Below are 27,298 nucleotides of genomic sequence, written 5' to 3'. Positions count from 1 at the left end.
GAATTCATTGTGCATTGATGCAAACACCTGAGCTGGCAAGAAAGTAGCAACAGTGGTTACATACACTTCCTCCCAACATGTGCCAACCCAGACCAGTGTCCCAGCTGACTCCAGTGCTGACAGTCTTGTTTGCTCTACCTGATGACCACCTTATGTGCTACAAGTTTTGCTTTACTTCTTTTACCTCCATTCTCCTATTAGCCTTAAAAAAATCAGAGTTGACTTCACACAACCCTATTGGCAGTTTCTACTGAAAAGCTTATTCCTGACTATACAAAATATTGAGTAATTCCTCTCCATCACTCAGACAAAAACCCATTTGTAGGATGGGAAAAAAGAACAACATCAACAAAACAATGCTGAAGGAGAGGGGAGCAAGGGGGAGAGCAAGCCCCTCGCCCTCTCCAAGACTGTAAAACTGCAACATGAAGAAATAACACCCACAACCTGTAGCAGGCTGCAGAGACCTGCATTCAAAACCACTCTGGAGAATCTTAATGCAAGTAGGAGACTGTATAGACCCAACACACTGCAAAGGAACAGCTAATCCCTGAAAAAATATTAAAGGCATAGCGCTGCTTCTGTCAACATCTGCACTTGCCACTTGCTCAAGCAAATCTGCTTCCCATTCATGAAGACAATCCCCTTGTGGCTCCCTGCTCTTTGCTCTTGGAGGAAAGAGAAGTCAGTTATGAATGAAAACCAGTCCATGAAAACATTAAGTCCTTTGCGAAGCTGAAAGATTACCTAGGTGACAACCACACAGCAGCAGTGACCAAGGAAGGTCTCACAACATCTTCTTAAGCACCACCCGCTCCTGACTGCACTTTTTTTTGCAAGGGTTCCTCGTACTGATAGGAAACAGCTTCCCCTCACTATCTCTGCATGGCTGTGGAGTGAACTTGCAGTTAAAGACTTTGCCCTCCGGTGGAGGGCACCCTCAACTGCCATCCTGCTCAACTGCAGCACGATTTAAGCCATTACAATTGTAATGCTACCTTCACTGCTGTTAGAAGCATATCACAAAGTGTCCCACCGGTCCCAGATAAAAAAAATAAAACATCTCTAAACTAACAGGCGAGGACCTGGTCTGCAAAATCACTGCTGCTTCTTATAGCTTTGTGCTTTGAAGAGAATTAACTCAGAAGCACAACAGAAAAGAATGAACTGCAGCCCCACCTCAACCAATCAATACGCACAGAATCACTCTTCAGCAGAGCAGTCAAACACAGACAGGAGAAGGTTAGACATACCAATACGCTGTGATACCTCTTCCTAAGACTTCACGCAGCAGGGAAGCTAGGAATAAACTCAGTTGCTTTATTATTTTCACATTGACAGGAAAAATAATTTGAATACAGTTATTTTTAAAACTAGGTATAATCAAGTGCATTTAGGAGAGAATTCACATATTCCCCCTTCTTTTTATGTACACAAATCTTCAATAGAAATTCCATACATACAATTAAATCTTTAAATGTGTTATAAATGAGCAGCAAAATATCCTCCCTTGGACAGTCAATTCACAGAGATGTCTGAGAAGCAATAAGTCAGAACTCTCTGCAAAGCCACAAATATGAGAGAACAGAGTGCAAGCATAAATTTTTACCAAATGGCTATTTAGCAAAGTTACAAACTGCCCTAATAACATCCTGGCAGCCAGAGCTTGTGCCCTCACCGTATGGACTCATTCACTGAAAATGATGGTTTCAGCTTGAAGGCTCTTCCTCCTCTGCACCACTGTCAGAACAAAACAGTACCTGCTGGCAGGAGCTTTTCCTTGCACACAACTCCACCATCTCCTTGGACAACACAAGGAGACCAAGGTTCTGTGTTGCCATGGCCACTCTCACTGATTTTGAGAGGGATGCACAATTTAATTGTTTTTTTTTTTTTAACTCTCCACACTGTTAAGACATGGACAGAGCAGCAGCCCTCCTGCATGCAAGAGAGAAACTTTCTGAGCACTTTTAATAGCCCACACAACACCATGAGGTAGGAAGTCAAATTGCATATACTTCATAAAACACTCAGCACTTCTGTTGGTTTTGTGTTTAGGAACACTGACAAACAAAACTTCCCAGAATAACCAGTCCATAAAAATTTGTGTCTTACTGTTTTAACAGGTCCAACTTGAAAAGGCTTTAGGACACCATAAAACATTGAAATATATTTCCAAAGTTCTAATTGCTTTTCTAAACAGTAAGGAGTCCCACACGTGAACGTTTGGAGATCAAAGTTCTCACATATAGGCTATCGTCACCCTGATACTGTTATAAAAGTACCATTACCATGAACCTCTCATTCTATCATCAAAAGTAAATTTACATACCAACTGTAACGCATGAAACAAGGAAGCTTACTAAATCACGCAAGGAAAAGCTCTGCAGGAAGTACAGAAGGAAAAGGCCCCTATTATCATGATCTGTGAAAACTCCTGCAAACTTTCCCAGACAAAAATGCAATAAGGGCAAAATATCTCTGTATATTTTAAGAGTTTGAAAGTATTAAGACTTATTTGTGTGGCTTTGTAGAGAAATGCATTTATATTCATTGTATCATTTATGCTGCTATTTCACTTGAAACTCAAATTCACACTTATGCGTCAGTAACACTGATGCAATATAGCTGATGTAAGGAAAATGCCAATAGAACAAACCAGTTTCTACAGAGGGAATCCTTGGAGTCTTCTGTACAATAATTCTATCTAAAGCTGACATCAGTCTTAAAGAAGACTCAAATATCATAAGGGTATTTAAAGTCCTTTTGTTCCAGAGAGATTTTTATCTAGGCGAAAACACCAAAATATCAACTAAATCAATAAGTAACAATCACGAATTGCAAAACACAAATGATGCCTTAGAAACACTATATGCTAAACAAATCTGAATATGTTTCATTACAGATACCAGTCTCAGATCGTTACAGCAGTCTTTGCAATTGAAATCATAGAGATGAAAAGTTGTCAGTTTTAAAAGCAAATAGCTCAGTAGAACTTGTCAGACTGCTTCTGGATTGAAAGAAAAAGAGGAATCAATTTAAAACATCTGAATTTAACCCAGCTGATACTTCTTGATAGTTCTTTTGGTCCTGTTCTAGTCTCTTTTCTATGATACACTCTTATGTGATAAACTGAAACAGAAATAAAATGAGAAATCAAGGTTCTGTGATTTTAGCATTTAAATTAAATGTACCTGCTTTTTAGCAAGTCTAACAACAAGCATCAGAGATCTCTAAGAAAGCTTAAGGGATATAGACAGCAGGAATTTGCCCTATCAGAACAAAAGAAGTGAAAATGACAATGAAATTCCAAACACATCAGGATAGTAACTGCAAATAAACATGAAATGTCACAGGGCAGCTCTCTACAACTGCGTGCAAGGAACAGGAATTCAAGTCAAAGATACAAGCAAATGCCCCTAAAATAAGGAAATGTCATGAAACAGTATCCACGGGTTTGTTGAGTAACTCAGTTTCACTTATTTCTGGCAATTCCTGTGCCACATGTAAGGCCTCAGTTCCTCAGACAATGCATTTGATACGACCATTTATCCAGGTGCTACGAGCATAAGATTTTCAAACTGGCTTTCAGAGTTGGTTCCACCTTTATTTCCACAAGTCATCTCAGTCATGCACACACACGCTCACACATATTTACTTGCACATCTCTACACAGTGTCAAAACAGCAGAGTGAATCTGTTGGATTTCCAAAGCAGTCCCCTATGGATTAATCACAACTACCATCTTTCCAACCATCTCGCCAGCGCTCATCCACACGAGAGCAGTCAAATTCAGATTTGCCCAGTTTCCTGTTCACTTCATTGTGAAGAAGACATAACCACTGGGAGAAGTTATTTCTGTTGCTAGTATCAGGCTGATTTGTTCGCAATCTGCAAACAGGGAAGAGGAAACAAACGTTACTGCTTTAGTCACCAATTTCAATACCCAAAGCAGGTACATAGCACGCAGACAGCCAGTCTCCACTTCTGTTACCATGAGAACTCCAAATGGACCCCAAGACAGAGCACACTGTAATCATCAGAGGCCAAACATCCACACTAAAATGCCAGTGATCACAACTGACCTGGTTTCAGTCAGTTCCTAGTCTTGTCAATTGTAAAAGGCAGAGGAATCAAAAGGCTTAGCTGTGATAAACAGCAAAAAGTACTTGTGATCATCAATACATTGACTTTTTAAAAGGGTTTTACCAAAGCAATAAATGAAAACCATTAAGCAGTTCTTTTGCCAAGTGATACTTAATAATTCGGTTTCAAGCCTTTTTTGCACGTTCATTATCCAAAATAAAAGCAAAAAAAAAAAAAAAAGTTCAAATTTTTGAGAAACATGTTGACAGCGACAGAGGTAGAAAATTACCCGATACCACAGCTCATTTCAAGTGTCTGCCTCCAATGGTGGGAGGTTGTGGCTCTTCTGAGATATAAGCACACACAGAATCACAGAATGACCCGGGTTGGAAGGGACCTCAAGGATCATGTAGTTCCAACCCCCCTGCCTAGCAGGGCCACCAAACATACACATTTACTAGATCAGGTTGCCCAGAGCCCTGTCCAACCTGGTCTTGCCTACCAAAAACTGAATAATTCCAAGTCCCAGTTTATCCCACGATTGTGTGCAAGTCCAGTCTAAACCACAAGGCCATAAAATGCCTCAGGGAGGCCTTGGAGGCAGCACTGAACCCAACAGCACTAGACAAGGTATTTGTCTTCGGAATAAGTCTTTGATCTATGCAACGGAAGAAACCAGTTCAAGTGCCTATAAACCCCAACAGCAGGAAGAGCAAAGATATGCAAACACCCACAGCAGGGCAGCATTTCAGGCCCCTTCAGCAATAACAAAAAATAAAAAAAACACAGAAGAAACCGATGAGGCAACTCACCTTTCCCTCAGATCCTCAGCACACTGCTCACACGGGTAGAACTTGGAGAAGAGGCGGATGAAATCCTTCATCTCCTGTTGCTGAGTTCTTGAGGGCCGTTCGGGGTAGTATGCAGCCATGGTGTGAAGGAAGGCCCAGGTGCTGCGGCCCAGCTGCTCGCTGTCCAGGGGGCAATCAGGGGGTGGCTCCTTCTCTTCCACTGCGGCCTGAGGAGGGAGGGAGAGAGCTATAGGAGAAGGCAGCAGGGTGCAGGGATAGCAACAGCGCCCAGTGCCACACGCATGAAGGGAATAAAATAGGAGCCCCCCTGGAACCTCCAGGGATGGGAAGCGGGAGGGTGCAGCCCCACAGCCCGCCTGCCTTACCACGCCGCCCGCCTGCTGCTTCCTCTGCTCTCGGAGCCAGCTCTTGAAATCCGTACAGGCCCTACACGGCTTCTTGGGTTGTTCCTCAGCTCCGGAGCCGGCAACTCCGGGCGGAACGGTGAAAGGAAAAGCGAAAGATCCGCCTTCAGTGCCAGGGAACGATGAGGCGCCGCGGCCGGGCCTGCCCTCACTGGGCGCCGCCATCTTGGCGCCGCAGTGCACCGTGGGCCGGGGGCGGCCGTGTCGTTTGGCAGCGAGGGGGCGGTTTGGGTCTAAAAATCATGGAATTGTCCCTCGAGATTCTGACGGGGGGTTTTGTGGATGTAAATCACAAAGTTGCTTTTTTCCTTCTCTTTGGTTCAGCCCTGCTCCCATTAGGTCAGCACCGTCCTCCCCTGTCCAACAGCTGTGGTGAAGGAGCCCTCCATAAGCAGACATGGCCGCACATCTCCACACACCGATCCTTCCTGGATGTTCTGTAGTTACTTGAAATGCACCCCGAGTCTTGTCTAAGTCATTAATTTAAGTGCTGCAGGTTCTGCAGAGACACCACTTGTGTGAAAGGGGCTGGGAAAATACTGCTCATTTCCAGCTCTTACATTGTGATGTACTTAACGTGCTAAAACAATTTTGGTAGATAACACAGCAAAGAAAACGCTTCAAAGAGCTGCCCTTAGAAATAAGACTTCAAAACTTAGTGTGCTCTGCGTGGGAATGGCATTTTGTTGCAGTTATTCACGTGGGAAGGAGAAGAAACACGAGCAACTGCAGCTACTGGCTTTGTCTGAAGTCATAGACAACTATAGATACAAAGATATATCGTGCATGAAAGGGTCAACCTAGTAAAGGAAAAGATATTCTTTATATTTGTTTTCCTTTTCGCCAGTAAATATTTAAATGATGCTTTAAATTCTAAAATAAGGAGTATGCTGGTATCTAGGAGAGACACGGGGGAATTTCCTGCAGTGCTTTACTGCTCTGCCTCCTGGCAATTACGTTTTTGCAGAGACATTTATAAGTCAAAGCTGTGTCCTTGATTGGCTGTTAACGGCCTGTTTGCTTTCTTGTTAGTGTTTCCATTTATTTAGTCAGGTAAAATATCAGCAAGATGGATTTTTATTTGAAGGCAAATAGTTCATAAAGGTAAAGAAAGCTGTCACCTAAGATGCTATCTGTGCTCAGTGTTGCTCCGTCTGCCCCTTTTCTGGTCAGAGAGAGCAAGAAGAGCAGAAATGTTGCAATGCTCCTATACAAATCACAGTGAGGAATACACTTTCCTGTCTCTAAGCGCAGTCTGACCACCTCCTGCAGTGGATATGAAGCACCCTGGTACTGCCCAGGTGAGGCTTCCTCAGCCCCAGTCCAGGCATGCGATAACCTGCAGCAGGCTCTGCTAACAACACACCCATATCTTGCATGATGTAATTGTATCTGGAAGACAGGGCTCACCAAAGCCTACTGGACAGGTACATCTTCTGTACAGTCTCTCAGTGACTGGAATAGGGGATGTAATGACGCTAATTACCAGGAAGTGTTGGTAAACTCTGTGCTGGAGAAAAAAAGTAAAGGGTGTGTTTGTGTTTCTGAGTGGAAGACTGCTGTTTGATGTTCTGCTCTTATCTTGGCATTCACTAAACTGGCTCAGTAGCTGGCAGATGATAGCGAGCACACAGGGAAGGAAGCAGAAGCAGGAGCTGAGCTGTGTGTGAGGCCAAGCACGCATTCTGTTGCTCACCCTCTGGGCTGAGAGCAGCAGCAAAGTAGGAGGGGAGAACTAAGGAAGGGAGACTCTGAGGAAGGCCAAGCAGCTCTTCTCAGTGCAGTTGGGCCCCCAGCTGTGTGCATTTGGGTATGGTTATGTTGGCAGAAAACCTGCTAATTTTCACAGGTAACTGATGCAACTAACAGACAGAGGACACAGCTTTTGCTGCTACCCTAATGGCCCACTTTCTAGGATGCAAACGATATCAAAAGGTAATAGTTCAGGCCGCCTGCTGGCATGTACTTGTCTGTTACCAGATTTTGAGCTGAGAATAGGGAGTGATACTTGCAGAGGCTTTTGCTTCACTTGGGAACTTAAACATCACTGACTTTTCATGAATGTGTTTTAAGTGCTTTAGAGAATTTTCACAGAATCCCAGACTGGATGAGGCTGGAGGCATCTCTGGGTCCCTCTGGTCTTACCCTGCTTCAGAGCAGATGCCCAGCATCACATCCAGGTGGGATTGGACATCTCCAAGGAGGAGACCCCACAACCTCCCAGGGCATCCCCATGCCTCTCAGGACTTCCCCTATACCTCTCAGGACTATCACTGTGTTTTTGGGATGGTTGCGTAGATACTTACAGTTGAATATAACTGTTGCCCTGCCAGGAAGTTGACACCTGTGCACAGGTAAGAATGTGAGCCTCAGGTCCAACTAATTAGAAAGACAACACTGAGAATTAGTCACGCGGTTTGCTGAGAACTCACAGTGAACTAGGAAATAGCAGCTGAAAAACACGATGTATATTTCTAGGCATATGATTCATATATATTGAACAGCTTTGCTTGTACACAAGAAACAACTCACTTGCAGAGTTTCATAAGACACGAACCTGTCTCCTGTCAGCAGGAAGGAGCTCACAGCTGTGCCTCACATCTCACTGCCACAGACATCAGACCCTGACCACATCTGTCCTGGGATACTGAGATCTGTTCAGCAGTGCTCTGTATAAGACCAGTGCTCCTGGGGGTTCTTTTTCCTCACCCTTCTGCAGATCTCCCTGACTTTTGCACGATTCCTTTCTCCAGAAGTAGATCAAAGCAAAATGGACAGCAGTAAATCTTAACAGGTGGAGGAGGAAGAGATTTTCCTCATATAACAATTACTATGAAAGTGCATTGACTCATTAGGGATTAACATCATCAACAGTTTGGTTTCCATTAGACTCTTCTCTCTACACTACATTGTTCAGTGAGGATTAAACACTGCTTTCCCTGCTTCACGAAAGGGAATAGAAACAAAAAGGTGCCGCCTCCATTCTGAAATAAAGATGAGTTTTTAACTTGGACTCCCGGTGCTGAAGGAAACTCCAGGGAGATAAGTAAGGCACTTTGAATATTCTATTTGGTGGTGGGGAATGAGGAAAAGATAACAGAATGATGAGCATCTCTCTGACTAATCTACAAGGAATACAATGGTTTTATCTGTGACCAGATTTTACCATACTTAGTGTGAAGGAAGAATAGATTTTGCCTTGTGAAAACAGTATTTCTGCTGTGGCCGATCCTTGCTTGGTTTCCATTGGGTTGTGTTCTTGAGGATGTTCCCCACAGAGTTCCTGAGGTTCCATCCCACCCCACAGTGGGGCTCAGCAAATACACACTGTGCTCTTACCGTAAAAAAACATTCCCCAAACACCTCTTGTTTCTTTGTTCTAGGAAATAATGCTAGGAAACTTAAGCCATAGGCTTAAGTTTCATCTTTATCCTTCCTGGAAGTTTTATTTTTGAATCACATTTTTGCCCTTTGCATAACCTTAGGAAAACACACAACTTTTACAAAGGAGCTATGAAATAGTTGCAACAGGTGCTTTGTAAATGTCCCTTTAGTGTTTTATGGGTTACGAGCATATCAGTTGAGGAAGACAGCTTTCTCCCCTGCCCTTGGCGGTTGTGTTCCGAGGGCATTTAAGGGAAAACCAACAAATCTGCTCTGTACTTTCACCCTGTGGGTGTGAGGTCTGGGGTTTTTACCAACTGGGTCTAGGATTGTGCTGCCAGTAACCTGGGACCGCTCTAGACCCCAGAGCATGGGGACAACAGTGGGGGTGCCCATGGCAGGACATCAGCCTGCACTATGGGCAATTTGCTGTGATCCAAATGAAGACTCCACTGCTAGGTATTGCAGAATGGACAGAGAGGTCCCGCAGCCCCACTGCATCGGGCTCCAGCTATTACACACACAAGATCATTATCACAGCTCTTCCTGCTTAGTCCCTCACTGATTATCATTAAGGAAATCTTCCATGAGGGACTGAGCCACTGGTGAAGTTCAGCCCTGGATATAACTGTGACCTGAATTGGATTCAGCTGCACACTGAAAAATGCCTCATTCTATGCAGCAGTTGCAGGAATTAGGAGGAAATCAAATACCTTCTTCTGGATAAAGTACTGTAAAATCTCTCATTTCAGACTTTGTGAATGTTGGACTTCTTACTGTTTATGAGGTGAAGGGTATTATTGTCAGCTCTGGTGTTTGATTTTTTTTTTTTCCCTTTAATCAGTGTCTGTTTCTCTATTTAATGGAAGTCTAAAACCTCTTTGTGCTCTTAAGAATCAGCTTTTAGCAGCTGGCCTTTTCATTAGAGGTGCTGATAGGTTATGTGCTATCACAGGTGACCTTCAAGAACAGCGAAGGGCAGGTTTTGATCCTGAAGGTGATGGGGGAGAAGTCTGAGCTCTCATACCAGCATCACTCACAGCAAAGGCCCCCCTCTGCCTTACCCATGGCACAGCACCTTCCTTTTGCTCTCTTTGTCTTGCAGCTGTAGGATCTTATCTGTGCTTTGAGGACTTTTCCTCTTTGCCTTTCCCTAGTGACATTGCAGGGGATCACAGGGTCCATCAGTTCCTCCTGTGTGGGCCATAAAAGGATAAATGCATGAGTTTGGATCTTGCACACCTGCAGCCACGAGCAGCTCAGACCTAATCCTGTATGTGGAAGAGAATGTTTGTAATACGGGTCTTCTTTTTTTTCATGCATGTGTATTTCTGAGATGATCACTGCTTGTTGGGCTTTGGAAGCAGCTGCTGCAAGGCTCGACTTGTGGCCCTTGTGGATGTAGGATTGGTTCAGATGATTGTCTCACTCCTGTTTGCCCTCCAGTTCAAAACACTAAGAAGTAATTGTGGAGAAAAATCTATGCTTGCACTCTGCCCTCTCAAAGCTGGACAGTCCCCTGCTATGCGTTACCTGCTATTTGATGATCTCCTTTGTACTCTGTAAATCCATCAGAGAAAAATTAATTGCTGTATCTCAGAAGCTGTGTAAATATAGACTGATGATGCAATGACAGCACCTGATACTTGGAGTTGAATGCTATCCTTCCCGGCAGTCACTCCTGACTGCAGTTAATAGTTACACACCTGTAGGTACAGATTCTGAGCAGGATGATATAGAAGTAGCAGGAGCCATATAGTAGTAGTAGTAGGCACAACTTACTGTTGAAGAGATTTGTGCCCAAATGAGCCCACACAGAAGTGGAGTTAGTAAATGCTTCTGGTTTGTTCTCCATCTATCCCTGCAGGCATGGCACTGAGCTGCAATGGCTTTGGGGTGGTTTGAGGGTGCTCTAGTACCATGGGTGTTAGTTTTGCTCATGAGATCCCTGTCACCATGCAGTCTATCCCAGAACATCAGCTCTCCATGCAGTGGTGGATCTCCAGCCCCAGATGGTCGCAAGCCTCTACATAGTCTCACCCTTCTGTTGTGGCACTGGATTATGCTTTCTATGTGGCAAAGCTTCTGGAATTGTCAAAAACGAGGCCATTACCTCCTCTTCTTGCTTTACTGGCAATCACAGTATTTACAGACACAGAATGGAAAGGTATCTAAACTTCCTTTAGTGGTCTGATACGACTGAAGACTTTGATTGTCTTTGGCTTCTCCCATTTAGGGTAAACAGTTTTAAACCTTCACACTTTTGGAAATGCATTGTGCTTTGTGTTTGCTCTGGGACAGAAAACCAACACGGCGTGTTCTGCTTGGTGTTGGCCACGCAATGGTACCAGCACACATGACTCCATCCCAAAGCACAGTTATGCTGCTGGAAGAGCTGCCACCTCCATTGGTGTCTTGCAAATGCCAACAGCCAAAAGAGCAACCCCACTGGATGCAAAGATCTTCTCTTGACACAAAAGCCAGCCAGGTTTAACAGCATGTGACTTTGCTGGACCAGCTGCAAGCAGAGATGGACGATCTGACCTTGGTGCAGCAAGTCTGCCTTGTACAGCAGCACCTATGTCATCCTGTCAACCAGGGAGTGCCCAGAGAAGGCACGGAAGGGATTTTCCCACCAGATGTGTGCATGGGACTGAGGTGCTCGCTGTACAACTTTTCTTTAATAAAGGAGAACAGGGATCCAGCAGCAATAGATCAGACTTCACCAACACGCCTCCTCTGCCCTCAACAGCCGCCACTTTGCAGGACAGGGGCAGCCTCACGTGTTTTCATGAAACCAAAGCCCTAATCAGTGTATTTTCCAGCTGCCCAGAAGTTATTTTGTCTGGCTTCCCAATGGGATTCTGTGTCGTTTGATTGTGGTTTTTTTTCTTCTTTTTTTTCTGATAGATGAAAGGTCCTCTGCACCTGTTGCTGAGGGATTTAAGAAGCTCGGTGTAATTGGAAAATGAAAGGGAATGCAGGGCTGAGCCTCTCCATTTGGGCTCCAATAATGATAATGATTCAAGGCTTCATCAAAGAAGGGAGAGCAGGCAGGGCAAGCGGCCAGATCAGACAGATGCCCCTAGACCAAGCCATAACCTGAGGCATGCCACAGCCACAGGTCAGCAAGAGGACGGCCATCCAGGGCTGTAATTACCAATCAGGCAATGCCTTGAGGGCAGCAAGGAGCCATATTTCTGCAGTGAAGCAAATCCATCTTCTTGCTGGGCTTTTCCCACCAGGCAGGCTGTGCTGCTGGCTGCCATGGCTGAGCCAAGACCCCAGGGCTCTCCTGGGAGGTGTTCTCCACCTCCCTGTCCATCACATTGAGTGCAGGTGGATTCCCAGGCCTGAGGCAGGACCTCAGGGTGCCTTAGGTGCATATTTACACATGAAAATCTATGGGATTTCTTCCTGTAAGCCCCTGGGACTCATTCATCCTTGCTGTGGCAACGATAGCATCAACATCTCCCATTTCTTTGTGAGAATGCATGAATGTGAATAGGGCTATCAGGGCTCCTTTTACTAAACAGGTAAGAATAATTAGTGAAGAAGACAGATCTGTAGCAGCTGCTTTGTGCATGGAATCCTGGCTGATTTGCGCTTTGCAACCATGTCTGTGATCAGCTCAGGGGAATGCTGTGATTGCAGCCCAAGCTGTTACAGCCACAGGTGGCTCCCATAAAGGTGCTGGTACAGCAGAGCCATAAATGCATCCATTGAAGGAAATGCAGTGTGCTGTCTGATAACAGCAGCTGCTACTGCTGCCGCCCAGAGAGCTCTGCTAACACCCAGGGATGATGAAGCCAATGATAATAGAAACCCAGGGATGATATAAACCCAGAAATGATGAACCTAGGGATGACAAACCCCCCTGGCAGCAGGGATGGGTCATTTACTGGCAGTATTCTCCAAAGGATGCGATAAGATAAGACGCTTTTCTCCAGCTCCATGACCTATGCCCCACCATCTGTGCTCAGTATTTGCACATTAAAGACAGGGGAGCAGGGAAAAGGCATGCGATAATTTCAAAACGATGGAGTTTTTCCTCAAGCTGCTGGGCGGAGGAGGAAGCAGGGAAGGAGCGTAGCCCTGAGTGCTGGTGCCCTCCCTCCAGCCCAGTGTATTTAAGCTGCAGGAGGCCGTGCCCTGCTCAGCCTCCAGCTGCAGGACAGGCAGTGTGGGAAGATGAGCCGGTTCCCAGTGGATGTGAAGGCTGTGGGCTTGATGCAGTGTGGAAAGCAGAAGGTATTTTAACTTAATGTGTTGGCTTTTGTTCTCCTTAAACGTTACCTATTTTTAGTTATTTCAGCAATATGCATGCTCAATATCCTTCAGTGTTATTAAAGTGTTATTATCTAGGACATGGGTCCCTTAGACTTGTTTATAATTGTCTGTCTCATAAGAAAATGGTTATCCTGAACTCTGCTGTTTCAGACTTCTTTTTTCCTGTTTTTAATGCTCATTTGGGACCCTAAAATTAAGGAAATATTTTAATAGGTTTAGTGTTTAATTTCATTTCTTATTGAGACCATCTGGCAGCCCAAAGCAAAAACTAAATCAGAGCTCCTGTCAAAAGCTCATTGCTTGAAAACATCCAATATTGACCATTATGATAAGGATGCATTCTATTTCTCTTCTGTTTTTTCAGAAGTACATGATGTTCGTGTCCTGGTCAGATCAAAACAATATTCTTATATACCGGACGCTTGAAGAATTTAAGAGATTCCATGTAAGTGAATAACTCCCTGAAAATAACATCCACGTCCCTGGGAGGGAGGAAGGAGCCCAGCATCTCCACTCACTGCTTTGTCTCACTTCTAGAAAGAACTGAAGAGGAAATTCCCCATTGAGAGTGGATCGCTTAAGAGATCTGACCGCACTATACCCAGGTTTAAAGGTAAGGAGGAGAACACACTGAGTAAGGGACCAACAGACACAACGCAGCCATTGGGAACAGCTGTTGTGGATGACATAGACTTTAGTCACTGGACATCATTGACATAAAATAGCACAGAAACAACTGGTTTTGGGGTATAAATGTACTTGGTAGATGAGTATTGCACTTCTATTAGCTCAGAGCTCTTAGTAACATTTACACATGAACTATGACAAACTTAGGTATGCAAAAGTTTTATCAAGAGCTATTTGAAACAAGGAGGCAGAGGCACCTGTGTCTGCTTTGGGTGCAATAAGCAGGGCACTGCCATGCTCAGGCAGAAGACGCTGCTCTGGTTCAGGTACGCTATAGTCTTGGATCAACTTTGCTCTTGTTACTTTAAAGATATAAATGGGAAACAGAAGAAGAGTGGGAAGATAAACAGGTCCCTGGAGCGACTGAAATTGCTGGAAACTTACTCACAGGAACTGCTGAAAGTGGATGCGAAAATCTCCCAGGGTGAAGATGTGGTTCAGTTTTTCAAGGCACAAACTCAAGACCTCGACCCCTGCTTTCCTGAAGACAGGTGGGAAACCCCATTTGTACTTTTTTGTTTGTGTATCTCTGCATAAAGGAGAAATGTTGTAGAATACAGACAGAAGAGAAATGCCAGTTACATTGTGGAGCAGAAGAGCAGAGGTTTGCTACTGTTTTGATACCTAAACCTCTCTTAGTCTACTGAATAACCTCGATTTTACTGAGCTTTCAGTAAACCAACATCAAACTTTGCTTTTCAGTGTTGTAATCATGCCATCAGAAATTGGAGGGGAAAAGAAGAAAGAGGTGCAGCAGCAGCAGCCGCTCTCCATTACGTACCCTCAGGTGTCTGAGAGCTACCGCTGCATTGAAACCTTTGAAACCAAAGACACAAAGAACAAGACTTTCAAAGTCGCTAAGAAGGACGTTGTTGAAGTGTTACTGAAGGACATGACTGGTAGGTTTGATTAAGATCCTTCCACTTCAGGGGTGGATGCTGAAAGATTTCTAGATTGATTTAAGGCTTGGAAAACATTAAGGCTGTAACAGCAAGCAAATGGGTGACATTGGTACATGTGGGGTGTTTAACTGGATTTAGATAGGAGGAAACAAGTGGTCTGCTCTTTTCTAATTGAGGGGTGCATGAGTCTGAGCTGAGACCTAGGACCTTACTCCCAGCAGAAAGCTTTTAATGCTCTGCAGAGCCCAACACACCTGCATGGTGCATCCTAGTCTAGATAGAACTCTGCCAAGTACCAGCACTGTGTTGGTCTCTGGAACCTATGGCTCCTGCCTGTGTCCCTACACTGGGACATTACTGATCATCTCTCTGCTTTCTGCTGGCTTTACAAACTTTGTTCTGTTTTTTTGCTGCAGGCTGGTGGCTTGTGGAAAATGCAGACAAGCAGATAGCCTGGTTCCCAGCCTCGTATCTGGAACAGATCAATGTTCACAAGGACATCCAGAATGTTGGGAGCTCAGATGAGGAGGGTGAGTACGCTTCTGTCTGAGGCAGCAGCTCTAGTTTCAGGATCACACCTTGCTCACCCATCATGTTCTGAAGTCTCCCTAGGCCTGGGGCTGCACAGTTAGGCAGAATTCTTGCTCAGCTTTCCCTGTTAAGACAACTGTCGCCTTCCCTTCTCCCCCCAGGCAGTCTGTACTTTGTCATGCGGGCCTATGAGTCACAGAAAGCAGATGAGCTCTCTCTGAACAAAGGTGTGGTGGTGGAGGTGGTCAAGAGATCTGACAATGGCTGGTGGCTTGTCCGGTAAGGAGACTTCTCCAAAGCTGGTTTGAGATGAATACTTTCCCCTTCCTGATGCCCTGTGTACACACAAGCCTTGTGTGCTCCCCCACTTTTGTCAAGGCCAGAACAGTCCTTCAGTGTTGCTTTTCAACATTTCCTCCTCAGTTACAATGGGCGCACAGGATACATGCCCTCCATGTGCCTCCAGGCCTACAAGAACCCCCACCACAGGCTGCAGACCATCATGAACAGCGGGCTCCACATCTCCACACCCAACCTCTGCTCCTTTCCGACTCCCCAGCCCCTGCGAAACAGCACAGCATGGGACTGCACCTCAGGGGACGGCAATGATGAAGATGTGAGCTTAAGAAGCAGATCACAATCTCTGCCTAGGGTCATCTCCACTCCAGACCTGGAGTCTGACAGCTCCTCGCTCAGCTCAGGCAGTGAGCCCAGAAGTGTGCTGAGCTGGAAGCCAGACTTGTCCAGGTCCCTGCCTGAAGTGGAGCAAGCAGCGAGCCCAGTCCTTGGACATACCTCAGCCACACACAGCAGCAAATCTCCACGCCTCACCTATAAGGACAGGAACGACTCAGGCTTTGTGGAGCCATCTGCTACTGACCTAAGCTCCCTCACTGACCCAGAGGTGCCCACTGGTGCCCCCAAGGTGCCCACGCGCCCCTCAGCTCATGAGATCCTCCAGAGGTGCAGCTCAGTCACCAAGCGGGCCCTGCAGCAGTCAGCTGCCTGCCCACCCCTCCAGGCCCTGCCTCCCCTGCCCAGTGCTGACTAGAACCCCATGCCTCATATTGCAGGGACCACTGCTTTCAAGGCTTGTAGACATGGCTTTGCTGGCTTAATACTGTAGCATGCACACCATGGCCAGGGAGCTTTAACGAGGGCACACTACTGTTACTAGCAGAGCTGCAGTAGAATGCTGCACCTCCTGTTTAGCATAGGTCACTTATGGCTTAGTGGCTTAGTTCACTCCCTTGGGCACGTTTTTATCCTGTAACACCATTTATCAGAGCACCACAATTTTCTTGCATTAATCCTCATACTGCAACTACCTGACAGTGCTGGAGAACAGAGGAGTGAAACCCACAGCTACAGCCATGTGAACAGCATTTATCTGAATCCCTGGAAAATATATATTTAAGTACTATTTAATTTTTTACTTTAATGTTACGTGAACTTGGGTAGTAGAAAACTGGCCAGGCAAAGGTGAATTGGCTGGACCCTTTGAATGGCTGAGGACAAAAAACATCGGTAGTGCCTATGAATGTCATCTCTTACCTTGCCTTAATGTCATTCTGCAGACACAGAGATAAAAATGGCTGCAGTACAGTTTGTTTGCTGGCTGGGTAGGGTGGCTGAGGCTAGAGCTCACAGTTACAAGCAAAACATAAAGAGGGGGTCTGATAATTATTGAACCTTACAGTACTTCCTGCTCTAAATTCATCTGCTAAAACTGAGATGGAAAAAAGTTAAAGGAAAACCCATTACTTTTGTATAGATTGCTGCCTTTAATTTTAGTGAGCCTCCCATGCCTGACTGTCTTTTTTTTGTTGTTTTTAATTGGGCAAGTCAGCCATCTTGCAGGTGTTTGTACTGTTCTAAGTTTTATACGTTTGTCTCTGAAATAAAATGCATACAAATATGCAGAAGGACTGTGTAGTTTTTGTACTTCTAAGACTTGCTTGTTGGAGAATTAACATCGCATCCCTGTGCCTGTCCAGTGCTGCATTTGAGGCAGGAAAGGTGGCAGACCTGCCTCAGCCCAGCCTATATTTTGCCTAGGTACAAGGCTCAGACAACACTGATCTATGCACACCTAGCTAAACTTCAGCTGAGCACTCCTATTATCTGGGCTGTGAAAATACAAAGGGAAGCCACAACTTACCCAAAGGAACAAATCCTTCCTCTCATTAAATCCAAAAAAGACTGAACAATGGTCTTGTTTTAGAAATTCAATTAAAAAATAATAATAATTATTAAAAAATACAGAGTATTCCAGTTGCTGTATCTGGTGGGAAAGCAGTTCGGATGTCTGTCAGGAAACAGCAGCTGATGAGGGAAGAGTCACAGAATCACATCTTCCTGATGTGACACATCAGACAGCTTCATGTTCTGCCACATGAAGTCAATGAACATGGAGGCCTGCAGCAAGCGGCTCAGCCTCTGAAAGTGGCGCTCTGCAAAGAAAGAAAACTGATGGTTGGTATCACAATGGGAGAGGTTTATCAGAAATGGGTACAAAAAACGTCTCTTCTGTTTAGAAGAGAGCAGGCGGAGCATTCATAACATAAGAGGAGACCTCACAGAGGCACACACTGTGGACAAACTCTGTCCAGGCCAATAAAAGGAGACCAGGAGGCACTACTTCAACACCAGGATCTTAGAGTGGCATGAGTTGGAACGGACTTCAGAGTTAATCTACTTCCAACAGCACTGCCACAGTAAGGGACACCTTCCAGACACAGACCAGACTGCTCAAAGCCTCAACCAACCCAGCCCTCAACCCTTCCAGAGACAAAAGATCCACAATCTCTCTGGGCACAAAGAGCACAAAACAGGAAGAGAGTTCAGATCTCACATGAGGAGGGGGCAGCTGAGATTGCATAGAAATCAAGTTCCACAGCACATCACCGCAGGCACCTCCCAACAGATCTGGACTGGATTAACTTGCTCACTGCCCAACTGTTCCTGCAGCACCACTCACCGGTGTAAGGCAGCAGGGATTCCACAGCAGATTTAATGCCCGAGTACTGTAGGAGGTCGTCTGGTGCTTCGTGCTTCAGGAGGGTTTCAATGACAGCTTGAGCCTCGTGGCAGTTTCTAGAGTTCGTATTCCACGTCACCAAGAATGTTAACACTGCCTCTAGGGAAGAAGGACATCTGTGCACATTGACTGTGCAAAAAGCCATCTCTTCTGTCTCAGAGATCAGCATTAATTTCACTTCAGACAAAAGCCCCAGATCTGAAAGGTTTTAGCTATAAAACCGTGCAGTAACAAACCTTTCTGATCCTTCCGCAACCGAGCAATGTTCTCTTCCAAGCGCTTTCTCCCATCGCTTTCCTTGAGGATGGCTAAAAAGAAGAAATTAAGGGTTAAGGAAAGAAAAAAAAAAACTATTTCAAGAACAAGAGCCATGCATTCCTCTTACACAGAAAATAACATCCCCTGTGACAGGTCCAAACCTTTAGGAGTTATTGGAGAAGGGTAAAATAGAAGCTTACAGATAATTTGACTTTAGTAATTAAAGTCTTTAATTTATCAAAGACTTCAGACTATAGTCTGTGTCTGACTTCAGTATCTGGAAGAGATGCCCTGGAAAGCAGAGAGGGTGGAAAATAAACATTCGGTGTATAACACAAACTCACCTTTAACAACTGTCAGCACTGTGTGTGGACGATCCAGAGAGATTGCCAAACCTAATGCTTTGAGGTACCTTTTCTCATGGAGCAGGTTAGAAAGCTCTTGTTCTCTGGAAAACAGATCAGTCAGGAGTATGAGACAAGCATCTGGTTGGCGGAACAGAATTCAGTACAGAAAGTGGCTGATTTGGCAGCAATGGTGCGGAAAGGTTTAATGTCATGAAGTTAATAGTGCATGCCAGTGAATGGCTGAGTGCCCACATTGTGGAGATAATTACCCACGGCACGTTCAAGGCATTCTTGAATTACTTAATGCTGCCTGAAGTGGAACAAAATGAAAGTAGGTTTCAGCGGTTTGACATGACCTATCTTAATAGCATATAAACATGAAACCAATCCATTATCAAGATGACAATATTATAGCAAGGATTTGCAGGAATTAAACTTCTACGAAGCAGAAAAGCCTAACCATGCCATGGCAGCATCTAAATCTCTACAGGACGGCCTTCAAATTAAGGGGAGTTGGATGGCTCCAAGTGTGGAGAGTTTAACCAGACACAATGCACCCTTCATGGCCCACTACTACCCAAAATCAACTTACTTCATAATCTGCTCCTCCCGTTTAGCTTCTGCCTCTTCCTGTTCAATTTCAGTGACATCCTATAAAACCAGGATATAACTTTGTCAAACCTTGCTTTAATTCAGATGAAAGAGTCACTAAGTGATTGGAAAATCATCTTCCGCAGCAAGATCTCTGGGTCAAGTAACTTACATTTTAAATCCACCAACTCACAATTCCCTCCAACCCCTCTAAAAGACCAGTGCTGGTAAGGTCATTTAAAGACCAACTCCTGTTCCTTTTAAAGCACCAACTGGAGAAACGCAGTGTGGCCAAAAAAAACCCAAACCAGACCAAATAATGCCAAAGTGTGTAAAATGAGGACATGTATCATGCTGGAATGGTGAGGAACAAATCACTGAGATACTGAATGCTACAAATGCATTCTGATCAGTAGCCCAGAGAAGAGACACAAAGACCCAGCCCTGTACCTTCCATAGTGTGATAGAGGAGTCACTGGATGCTGTCACGACCATGTCGTCCTGCTTGTTAGAGTGAAGACCCCAAATTTTATCTTCATGGCCATCCAATGTTTTTACACACTCATTCGTTTTAATTGTCCAGAGTTTTAAGAGACCATCAGAACCACTTTCGGAAGGGGAAAGAAACAAAACAAAACCACAAGCTCAGAGAATCGCTGGATAGACCCATTCTTGCTCTACCCCACCCAAAATATTGAATAAGCTCATCCCGATACCTATCAAATCTGAGCAGAATTAACCAAACATCTTAAGAGATCTAAAGAATCTCAACTTGTTCCTGGTAGTACTAGCATCCCTTCAGGTGATTCCATCTTGGAGTACCCTATTACCTACACTTCTTCATATGCTCTGTTGGTGTTTCTGGTCTGTTACATTTCAACCTTTCAATAAGAAAGGGCAATTCAGGAGATAAACTGCATTCTTTCCTGCTTCTAGCTAGAGAACAAGCCCTGTGCAGCTAACAGTAAGAGTTTAGCCCTGGCTGCTCTTGCCTCACTGAAAGCACTAAGGTGGAACGCATCCTTAGCTCTGCCCTGTGGTGTATGTCACTAACCCAGCAACGTCAGTGGAGCTAACTGGAAACCATGGTGTAACTGCAGAGGAAAACAAGCCACGTCTCTGCCACGTGACATAAAATTGACACCTTCCTATAAGTCTTTCTAAAACTACATCCACTTCACAATCTTGCTGCTCATACCAGTTATGTTTTCTGACTAATTCTGGCTTCTTGTGTAGGCACTTACCCACTGAGCAGCTGTGTTCCTCGGCTTACAAAAATGATCTTCAGTACAGAGGCATCGTGACCTTCAAAGGTCTGGAAAACAAGAGAGAAGCTCCAAAGTATTAAAGCTGTTGCCAAGTTTTCAAAGAAGATCTCTCCTCCAAGAGAATAATATTTACTACAAAAGCCCAGATAGGTAAATTCTTTAAAACAATAATAATAATCAATCTCTATAGCATGTGAGAGTTGCCTAGAAGAGCAAGGGGCAGTCTGAGCTGTTGTTACCTTCAAACAACTGAAGTCCTGAAGACCCCAAAGCTTCAGGGTTCCATCTGCTGAAGAGGTGGCCAAAATCTGATCCACCGGAGAGAACTGCACACACCAGATTCCACGCTTATGTCCAGTGAAGACACCTAGCAAGGAGCAATCAGAACAGGACCACAGCTTGGCCAGCCGATCCTGCGAGCCCGTGGCAATGAGCTTGTCATTGGGAGAAACTGCCACGCTGTTTATGTCCTAGAAAAGTCACAGAAATAGAGAGAGTAAAGCAGTTCAAGTCTTTGCTTTTGCTGTCATACAGCTAGGAATCATAGGGTATAAAACAGGAGAGCACTTAAGTACTAAAAATATGCTCTCACATCAGGTGGAACTTTACCTTGTCATGACCTCTCTCAGTCACTTGTGCATGAAGGGTTTCTGGACTGGAGATCAAGGCTGCTTTTGCTTTGGAAGTGAGAGATTCTGGGATATTCCACACTTTTATTGTGCAGTCCTGGCTGCTGGTCACTATGAAGCTTTCTTTCAACCTGAATGGAAAGAATAAAAACATGCCAAGTGAAAGAAAGCAAAACAGTGGTTTTCACTGCACTGGGAAAAGGCTTTCTCCCCAGCTGGAATCTACACAGTCACTCTGCTGTGACATTACACAGAGTGTGAGTGCTTTCTTCAAGTTGTTTTTCATTTTACTTAAGTCCCTGGGATAACCTCCCTCTATTCAGCCATTAGCCAAAAGCACTGTAAGCTTTCTAAGGTATATGGCAGCTTCTGAACAAGCTGGGCTTCCACACTGCTAGGCAGCATAATAAGAGCTGATAAACAGATACACTATTTAAGCAAGCACCTTCATAGGCACACTCCCTTCCATTCCCCAGTCATTCTGTCCAAATTACTTGAGTTTTATCTGGCAAATTAAACAGCTGCTGCTCTTTAAGCCAAACAGGAAGTAGACTGATAAAGAAGAGCTTCACAGCTTATGGACAAACGTGCATCCAAGAAAGGAAACCACAAACATTCTTCCTTTAACTCAGAACACCTTGACAAGCTGGATTCAAACATGACAAACAGTATTATTCAGAATCAGATATTCACCAAAACATTCACTGAGAACCAGCAAAGCAGCCATGACTCATGCTTGCAAAGGTAAAACTTTGTTTGACTCTTATTACCTTGAGCAAGAGACAGTGCCTACCCCATGAGCATGACCCAATCCTTGGGCCACACAGACCACCCTTCCTTCCTTATTCATCCGCCATACTCGAATGCTTTTGTCCTGTAATGGGAAAGAACAGACAAGTGATCAGCCCTCCGCACATCTACTACATCCATAAGCCTGTATTCAGTGGCTTTTAAGCCTGTATCTTTGCCTGCATTCACCAAAACAAGGGAGCAACATTTAAAAGGAACAACGGAAGACTCTTGTATTTTGGGGATGTAGCAGTCATAAATGCCATCTCAACAGAAGCCCTTTCTGCCATACAGGAATATAACAACTCTGTCTACAAAGATCACTAGCAATGAAGAGTTTAATTCAATGAAGAATGCCTACGTACCTTAGCACAGCTTACAAACATCAGGCCTTTCCTGAAGACATCCAAAGCAAGAATTGTTTCTAAACAGAGGAAAAAAAAACAAGGATAAAGAAATACTTCCACATCTTCCACCCACCCACATCAGAGCTGACCACCACATACACACACACACACACCTGTGTGGCCATAGAGGATCTGGCAGTGTGATGTTGACAGCTCGAACACTTTCAGCTGAGGGCTGTTGGTAGCCACAACAATGTGAGAATCACTGGGTCCAAGGAACTTCACATCCAGAACCTCATCATTGTAACCCACAAGCTGAGGATGGCAGAACAGAAGAAGTTTAACAGAGAGAAGCATCAAATCGTACCATTCCTAATGAGGCCACATTCCCATTTTCTTTCACTTAATTCTGCAGGCCAAGATCCTACTGGAATACAGAAAAAGATTTTTGTCTGGGCCTGTTCTGCTTTCCATTTGACTTTATTTGTGCAATACCCCTCCAACTCCAACAGTGAAACTGGCTTTCTGGTTTGTAACCAAGGAACAGATCAGGAATAAGCTTTCAGCAATAAACCTTGTTATTTCAAGAATAAAGCTTTCACCAGAAGAAGAGCTGAGCCTAAAACACTGATAGAAGAGAGGCAGAGGGTCGTTACCTGCTTCCTGAGCTGAAGTGTTTGAGCATCATAGAAAACAATGTTGTGCTCCACAGACACTGTGACAATCTCATTTTTCTCAGGCACGAGCATGCAGTGGGTCAGGCTGTGGTTGCTGGTCTCCTCCTCTGACTCCATGGGCTCAAAGGGCACAGGCTGGGTGTACACACAAGCAGCTGTAGCAACTTCCCAGATTTTCAGGACCCCTAGTAAATAACATAAATTCGGGCAGAGTTGCTATTTCAGATAGTGATTGTTCAAGGAATATAAAACGAATCTTGGCACTGTGTACTGGAAAGAGCCACACAGCTTTAAGGCCTGAGAAGTCCTCCTCATCTGCTATCATCGAAGGAAATCAGAAGAAGGCTTTGCTCTCCATCCCCCAAGAGTTCAGCCCAACTCTTCTGCCACACAAACCACATATCTGAGGAATAACAGCAACGTAGCTCCTTAAGCACAGTCATTCCTCAAACTCTAACTCCAGCAGCTACGTGACAGGACACTCACCTTTGCTGCCAGCTGTGAGAAAATGCAGCCCCTGTTTCTTCACACCCAGCTGAGAGAAATCTCCTTGTTCAGGCAGCAGGATGGCAGCTTCCACGCTCTACAAAGGAGTTGGCCAAACATCAGCTTAGCACAAAGGGTTAGAGTCCCATTGCAGCAAGCACAGAATCACCAAGGTTGGAAAAGACCCACAGGATCATCCAGTCCAACCATCCACCCATCACCAATAGTTCTCACTAAGCCACATCCCTCAACACAACATCCAAATGTTCCTACACAGCCCAACACAGTTCATCCAAACTGTGATCTACAAAGGATCTCAAAGGAATAAAAGAAATGCAGTTTCACCTCATAGATAGGGATGGTTCTTTTACTTTCTCTGGTTTTCAGGTTCCACACCATACAGATTTTATCACGGCCAGAACTACAAGATAAGAAGAACTGATATGAATAAGTCCATAATGCATTATCAAGCTGAGACTGAATACTTCTAGCAGTTCTTACCCCTATACAACAAACTACCCCACCCCATCCTCGCTCAAGCACCCAATCTCTGCCAAGAGCCAGGGTTAATGAGAAAGCTAAGCCTCTGCATTTCTTACCTAATGAGAGTGTTTCCATCTGCAGTGAATGCCAGGGAGGTGACAGCACTGAAGTGGCCATCCAGCACAGCCACGCACTTGCTGGAATTTAGATCCCAAATTCGGATTTTATAGTCCATTGAAGAGGAGAAGAGTTGCAGACGGGAGATATCAGGATGGAACTCAACAAGGCTAGAGAGGAGATACACTTAAATGGAGTAGGAATGAGCTGCCTGTTACCTTCTTTGCATTAGACCAATATTTAAATAGAAATGCATTTTACACAAAGAATTTGACAATTCACAGCATCAAGGCATCACATTAAATGACTGAGAAACAGGGCTCATCCTTACTGTACAACTCCTGAAGATCCTTTCAGGTTGTGTGTGCAATACTGCTTGATCATATCCCAGATCTTAATGGTGCTGTCACAGCCACCTTGGAAAAGAAGAGCATGAAAGAATGAAGAATGGAGTTCCAATACAGCAACAGCTGTAAAACTTAATGAGTAACAATGGCAGAAGAAAAATGAATCCAGAACAGCCATCCACACCAAGAGAAGTTCACAAGTACATATTAGGGTTCATGCCTGTCCTCCATCTTCAAGGAATCCTAACTGTGCATTTAAATCTACTAGGCCACACTATCTTGCTGATCCCCAGTAATTACCAGCACTTTACCAGCATATTCCAGAACAGTGGAAGAACTTTGTCAGTAAGTCACTTTATATAAAGAGAGCCGCTTATGATTCTGTATGGAATAGAGAGCTCACACCTCCTGCTGCACTGAGCTAGGCTGAAATAGGAACATACCCGTGGCTAACAGCGTTGAAGTAGAGTCAAAGACCATGGTAGCCACTGGTGCTATGTGCACTGCTTTCCATGTGCGCACACACTTGTTCTCTCGCCAATTCCACTGCTTCAGCAGCAGGGCTCGGCTTCCTGTCACAAGAATCTATGGAAAAGCAAGGCAAAGAAAAGCAAGATCAGCCATTTCCTTCAGTGTCCATACACAAACAACATGAATATTCACTACTATGATGTTCTCAGTATCTTGATATTCATTCATAAGACTGACACTTGTTCCAAAACATATTAGGAAATGCATCTGACGCTTAACGAGTCTCCACAAAGACCTCTTCAAAACTGAGAGACAAGCATCAGAAACAACAGGAAACCTCTTTAAGAAGCTCTGACCTGCAGTGCTTCAGCAATCCAACTCTGGATTTAAATGGAACGTCAACTAATACATTCTCTGTGTGTATACAGAATAGATTAAAATGGATTCCTATCCCTGGATGCATCTTTGTTGTTAATAACAGTAAAACAAGATAACAGTACTTCCTATATCTGACTTGAAGCCAGAAGAGATGAGAGACTCCAAGATTTCCCTGGGGACATTTCAAGGCAGGACACTCCTCAGTCTTTGCTGGCTTTATCAAGAGGCCCAAGAAAGGAAAACACAGAGTATAACAGAGCCATACACGTACTTCACCATCAGTGCTGAGTACAAACGAAGTGATGTCCTCCTGGTCATCCTTGAAAAACAATAAAAGAAAACCACAGTTACTCATCTCTGTGTTGCTTAGGCGTGCTCTCAAGCCTTCCCTTGCCACAGCTCCTACTAACCCACAGACCCACAATGACAGACAATGCAAACACCAGCCAGGTCTGCAGCTCTCAGCCCCCTCTATTTCCACTCCTGAGGGCTTCAAAACACCCCAGTCACAACCGCATCCCATGGAGCTGTGCTTAAGGCTCCCTGGCTCCCTCACCTGCTCGAGGCTGTGCAGCACAGCTCCCGTTTCCACATCGATCACGTTCAACTTGGTCCCGCAGGGGCAGAACATGAACTTCCCATCGCGGCTCAACTAGGAATCAAAGGATGGGGAGGTGAGAGCGGAGCGTGGGGGCGGCCCAGCCCCTTCTAGAGCCCGGCTGTAAGCGGCCATTACCTGAACCCGGCCTCCTTTGTAGAACGGCTCGATTTTCCTCGACACAGCATAACTGAAAGGGGGAATTAAAGAAATAGAAAGGAAATGAGATCGTTAAAGCGAAGACAGCGCAGCTCGGCCGCTCGCCCCAGCCCCAGCCCCGCTCACTTGCTCTTGAATCGCACCGCGCTGCCCGCCGCAGCCGCCATGACACCCCCCGCTCCGCGTGCAGGCCACTTCCGGGTTTTAAAGGGCGGGACTTCCGGCGCACTCTGATGACGTAAGAGCAGAGTAAGGAAGCGCCCTCCCTCAGTGTCACGTGGTACGGAGCTGCTTCTGTGTGTGTGTTGTGGTTAATGAATGGATGTTAACGAATGGACGGCGGATGGAGCAGCCTCCTGCCCGTCCTGGCTGTTTAACAGCACCATCCCACACCCTTCAGACCCCACACAGGGCTTGTGGACTGTAAGAAAGCACAACAGGACTCGAATAAGCGTTCAAACGAGTCAATCTTTATTGAAAGCACTCCGCTCCGTTGGTACGAGCGTTCTTTTATCCACATCCCGCACATTTTCTTAGTATTCCAACCCTAAATCATCATCCGCCCTTCACATGAAGGTGCTTTTGGTCCTATCTTCACATGGAGGATCCCAGCCGGGCTGTTCCACCTGCAGGAAGACTCGGAGCTCACACACGGTGCTCACACACAGCCCACATCACCCTACAATGCCGCCCCAGCCGCCCCTCATTGCCGTTATGGGAACACGGGTTTCACTGCCCACACACCGTCACCGTGGGCGATACGCTCTGCTGCTCCCTTTGCTGTCGGCACCGTTATCTCACCGGAGGCCACGGGAGACCAAAGGTGATTTTCAGACCGTGCCAAAGGCCCCTCATTCAGTACCCACCCCCTATCATAGTATCACAGTATCGTGCGGGTTGGAAGGGACCTTAGAGATCATCGAGTCCAACCCCCGGGATTCGAGCCTCTGTGTAGCAGAGCGGCACTTCTACCACCTGCGCCACAGGGGATTCGAACCCAGGGCCCCCAGTGTTGCAATCAGCACTGCCTACAGCCAGGCCCTCAACAAAGCCTGAACAGCTCTAAACGCCGCCAAAAGCCAAGAGAATCAAATAGAACCGAACGAGCTGCGCCCACCCACCCCCACGCAAACAACCCCACTCACTTACGTCCGAGCTCATTGGAGCGCAGCTCCACGTGTGCGCAGCTTTATATTCTGAGCCTACGCATGCGTAAG

General features: G+C 45.3%; 3 protein-coding genes and 1 non-coding gene across 4 annotated transcripts; 1 reads left to right on the top strand and 3 right to left on the bottom strand.

Moving 5' to 3' along the window:
• Positions 1–1,300: 1,300 nt before the first annotated feature.
• Positions 1,301–5,502, bottom strand: GFER (growth factor, augmenter of liver regeneration). The gene is made up of 3 exons (XM_015876917.2): positions 5,264–5,502; positions 4,899–5,104; positions 1,301–3,891 (listed from the first exon to the last, which is right to left on the bottom strand). The coding sequence occupies exons 1-3, from the start codon at positions 5,465–5,467 to the stop codon at positions 3,729–3,731; spliced, it is 573 nt and encodes a 190-aa protein (XP_015732403.1). The 5' UTR covers positions 5,468–5,502; the 3' UTR covers positions 1,301–3,728.
• A 6,886-nt stretch (positions 5,503–12,388) lies between these two features.
• NOXO1 (NADPH oxidase organizer 1) lies at positions 12,389–17,021 on the top strand. The gene is made up of 8 exons (XM_015876916.2): positions 12,389–12,937; positions 13,341–13,421; positions 13,514–13,589; positions 13,974–14,154; positions 14,366–14,562; positions 14,982–15,095; positions 15,258–15,375; positions 15,520–17,021. Exons 1-8 carry the CDS (start codon positions 12,878–12,880, stop codon positions 16,145–16,147), a joined length of 1,455 nt encoding a protein of 484 aa, XP_015732402.1. The 5' UTR covers positions 12,389–12,877; the 3' UTR covers positions 16,148–17,021.
• Positions 17,022–17,296: 275 nt separating this feature from the next.
• Positions 17,297–26,333, bottom strand: TBL3 (transducin beta like 3). The gene is made up of 22 exons (XM_015876915.2): positions 26,208–26,333; positions 26,061–26,112; positions 25,881–25,976; positions 25,596–25,643; positions 24,919–25,060; positions 24,460–24,544; positions 24,128–24,298; positions 23,874–23,949; positions 23,529–23,625; positions 23,022–23,227; positions 22,539–22,680; positions 22,384–22,442; positions 22,000–22,103; positions 21,210–21,360; positions 20,840–21,070; positions 20,577–20,647; positions 19,783–19,939; positions 19,334–19,392; positions 18,739–18,842; positions 18,373–18,444; positions 18,077–18,235; positions 17,297–17,549 (listed from the first exon to the last, which is right to left on the bottom strand). Exons 1-22 carry the CDS (start codon positions 26,246–26,248, stop codon positions 17,437–17,439), a joined length of 2,436 nt encoding a protein of 811 aa, XP_015732401.1. The 5' UTR covers positions 26,249–26,333; the 3' UTR covers positions 17,297–17,436.
• Positions 26,334–26,791: 458 nt separating this feature from the next.
• LOC116654096 lies at positions 26,792–26,920 on the bottom strand. Its single transcript, XR_004309005.1, has one exon. It is a non-coding gene; the product is annotated as a small nucleolar RNA ACA64 (small nucleolar RNA).
• Between the last annotated feature and the right edge of the window lie 378 nt (positions 26,921–27,298).

The sequence above is a fragment of the Coturnix japonica genome, chromosome 14, assembly GCF_001577835.2.
Source record: "Coturnix japonica isolate 7356 chromosome 14, Coturnix japonica 2.1, whole genome shotgun sequence".
Classification (NCBI taxonomy): Eukaryota; Metazoa; Chordata; class Aves; order Galliformes; family Phasianidae; genus Coturnix; species Coturnix japonica.
Note: the sequence above shows the minus strand (reverse complement) of the source record. Positions and strands in the feature narration are given on the sequence as shown.

Bases quoted from the DNA above. Each gene is read 5' to 3' on its own strand.
- GFER (XM_015876917.2), bottom strand. From the start codon at position 5,467: ATGGCGGCGCCCAGTGAGGGCAGGCCCGGCCGCGGCGCCTCATCGTTC. The intron at 5,105-5,263 runs GTAAGGCAGGCG...CTCCCTCCTCAG, and splicing joins AGCAGCAGGCGGGCGGCGTG to GCCGCAGTGGAAGAGAAGGA. The intron at 3,892-4,898 runs GTGAGTTGCCTC...CCCTGTTTGCAG, and splicing joins GCTGAGGATCTGAGGGAAAG to ATTGCGAACAAATCAGCCTG.
- NOXO1 (XM_015876916.2), top strand. From the start codon at position 12,878: ATGAGCCGGTTCCCAGTGGATGTGAAGGCTGTGGGCTTGATGCAGTGT. The intron at 13,422-13,513 runs GTAAGTGAATAA...TCTCACTTCTAG, and splicing joins AAGAATTTAAGAGATTCCAT to AAAGAACTGAAGAGGAAATT. The intron at 15,096-15,257 runs GTGAGTACGCTT...TTCTCCCCCCAG, and splicing joins TGGGAGCTCAGATGAGGAGG to GCAGTCTGTACTTTGTCATG.
- TBL3 (XM_015876915.2), bottom strand. From the start codon at position 26,248: ATGGCGGCTGCGGCGGGCAGCGCGGTGCGATTCAAGAGCAA. The intron at 22,681-23,021 runs GTAACGACCCTC...TGCCATCCTCAG, and splicing joins CACTTCAGCTCAGGAAGCAG to CTTGTGGGTTACAATGATGA. The intron at 18,236-18,372 runs GTTTGTTACTGC...CTTCTTCCCTAG, and splicing joins GTTGCGGAAGGATCAGAAAG to AGGCAGTGTTAACATTCTTG.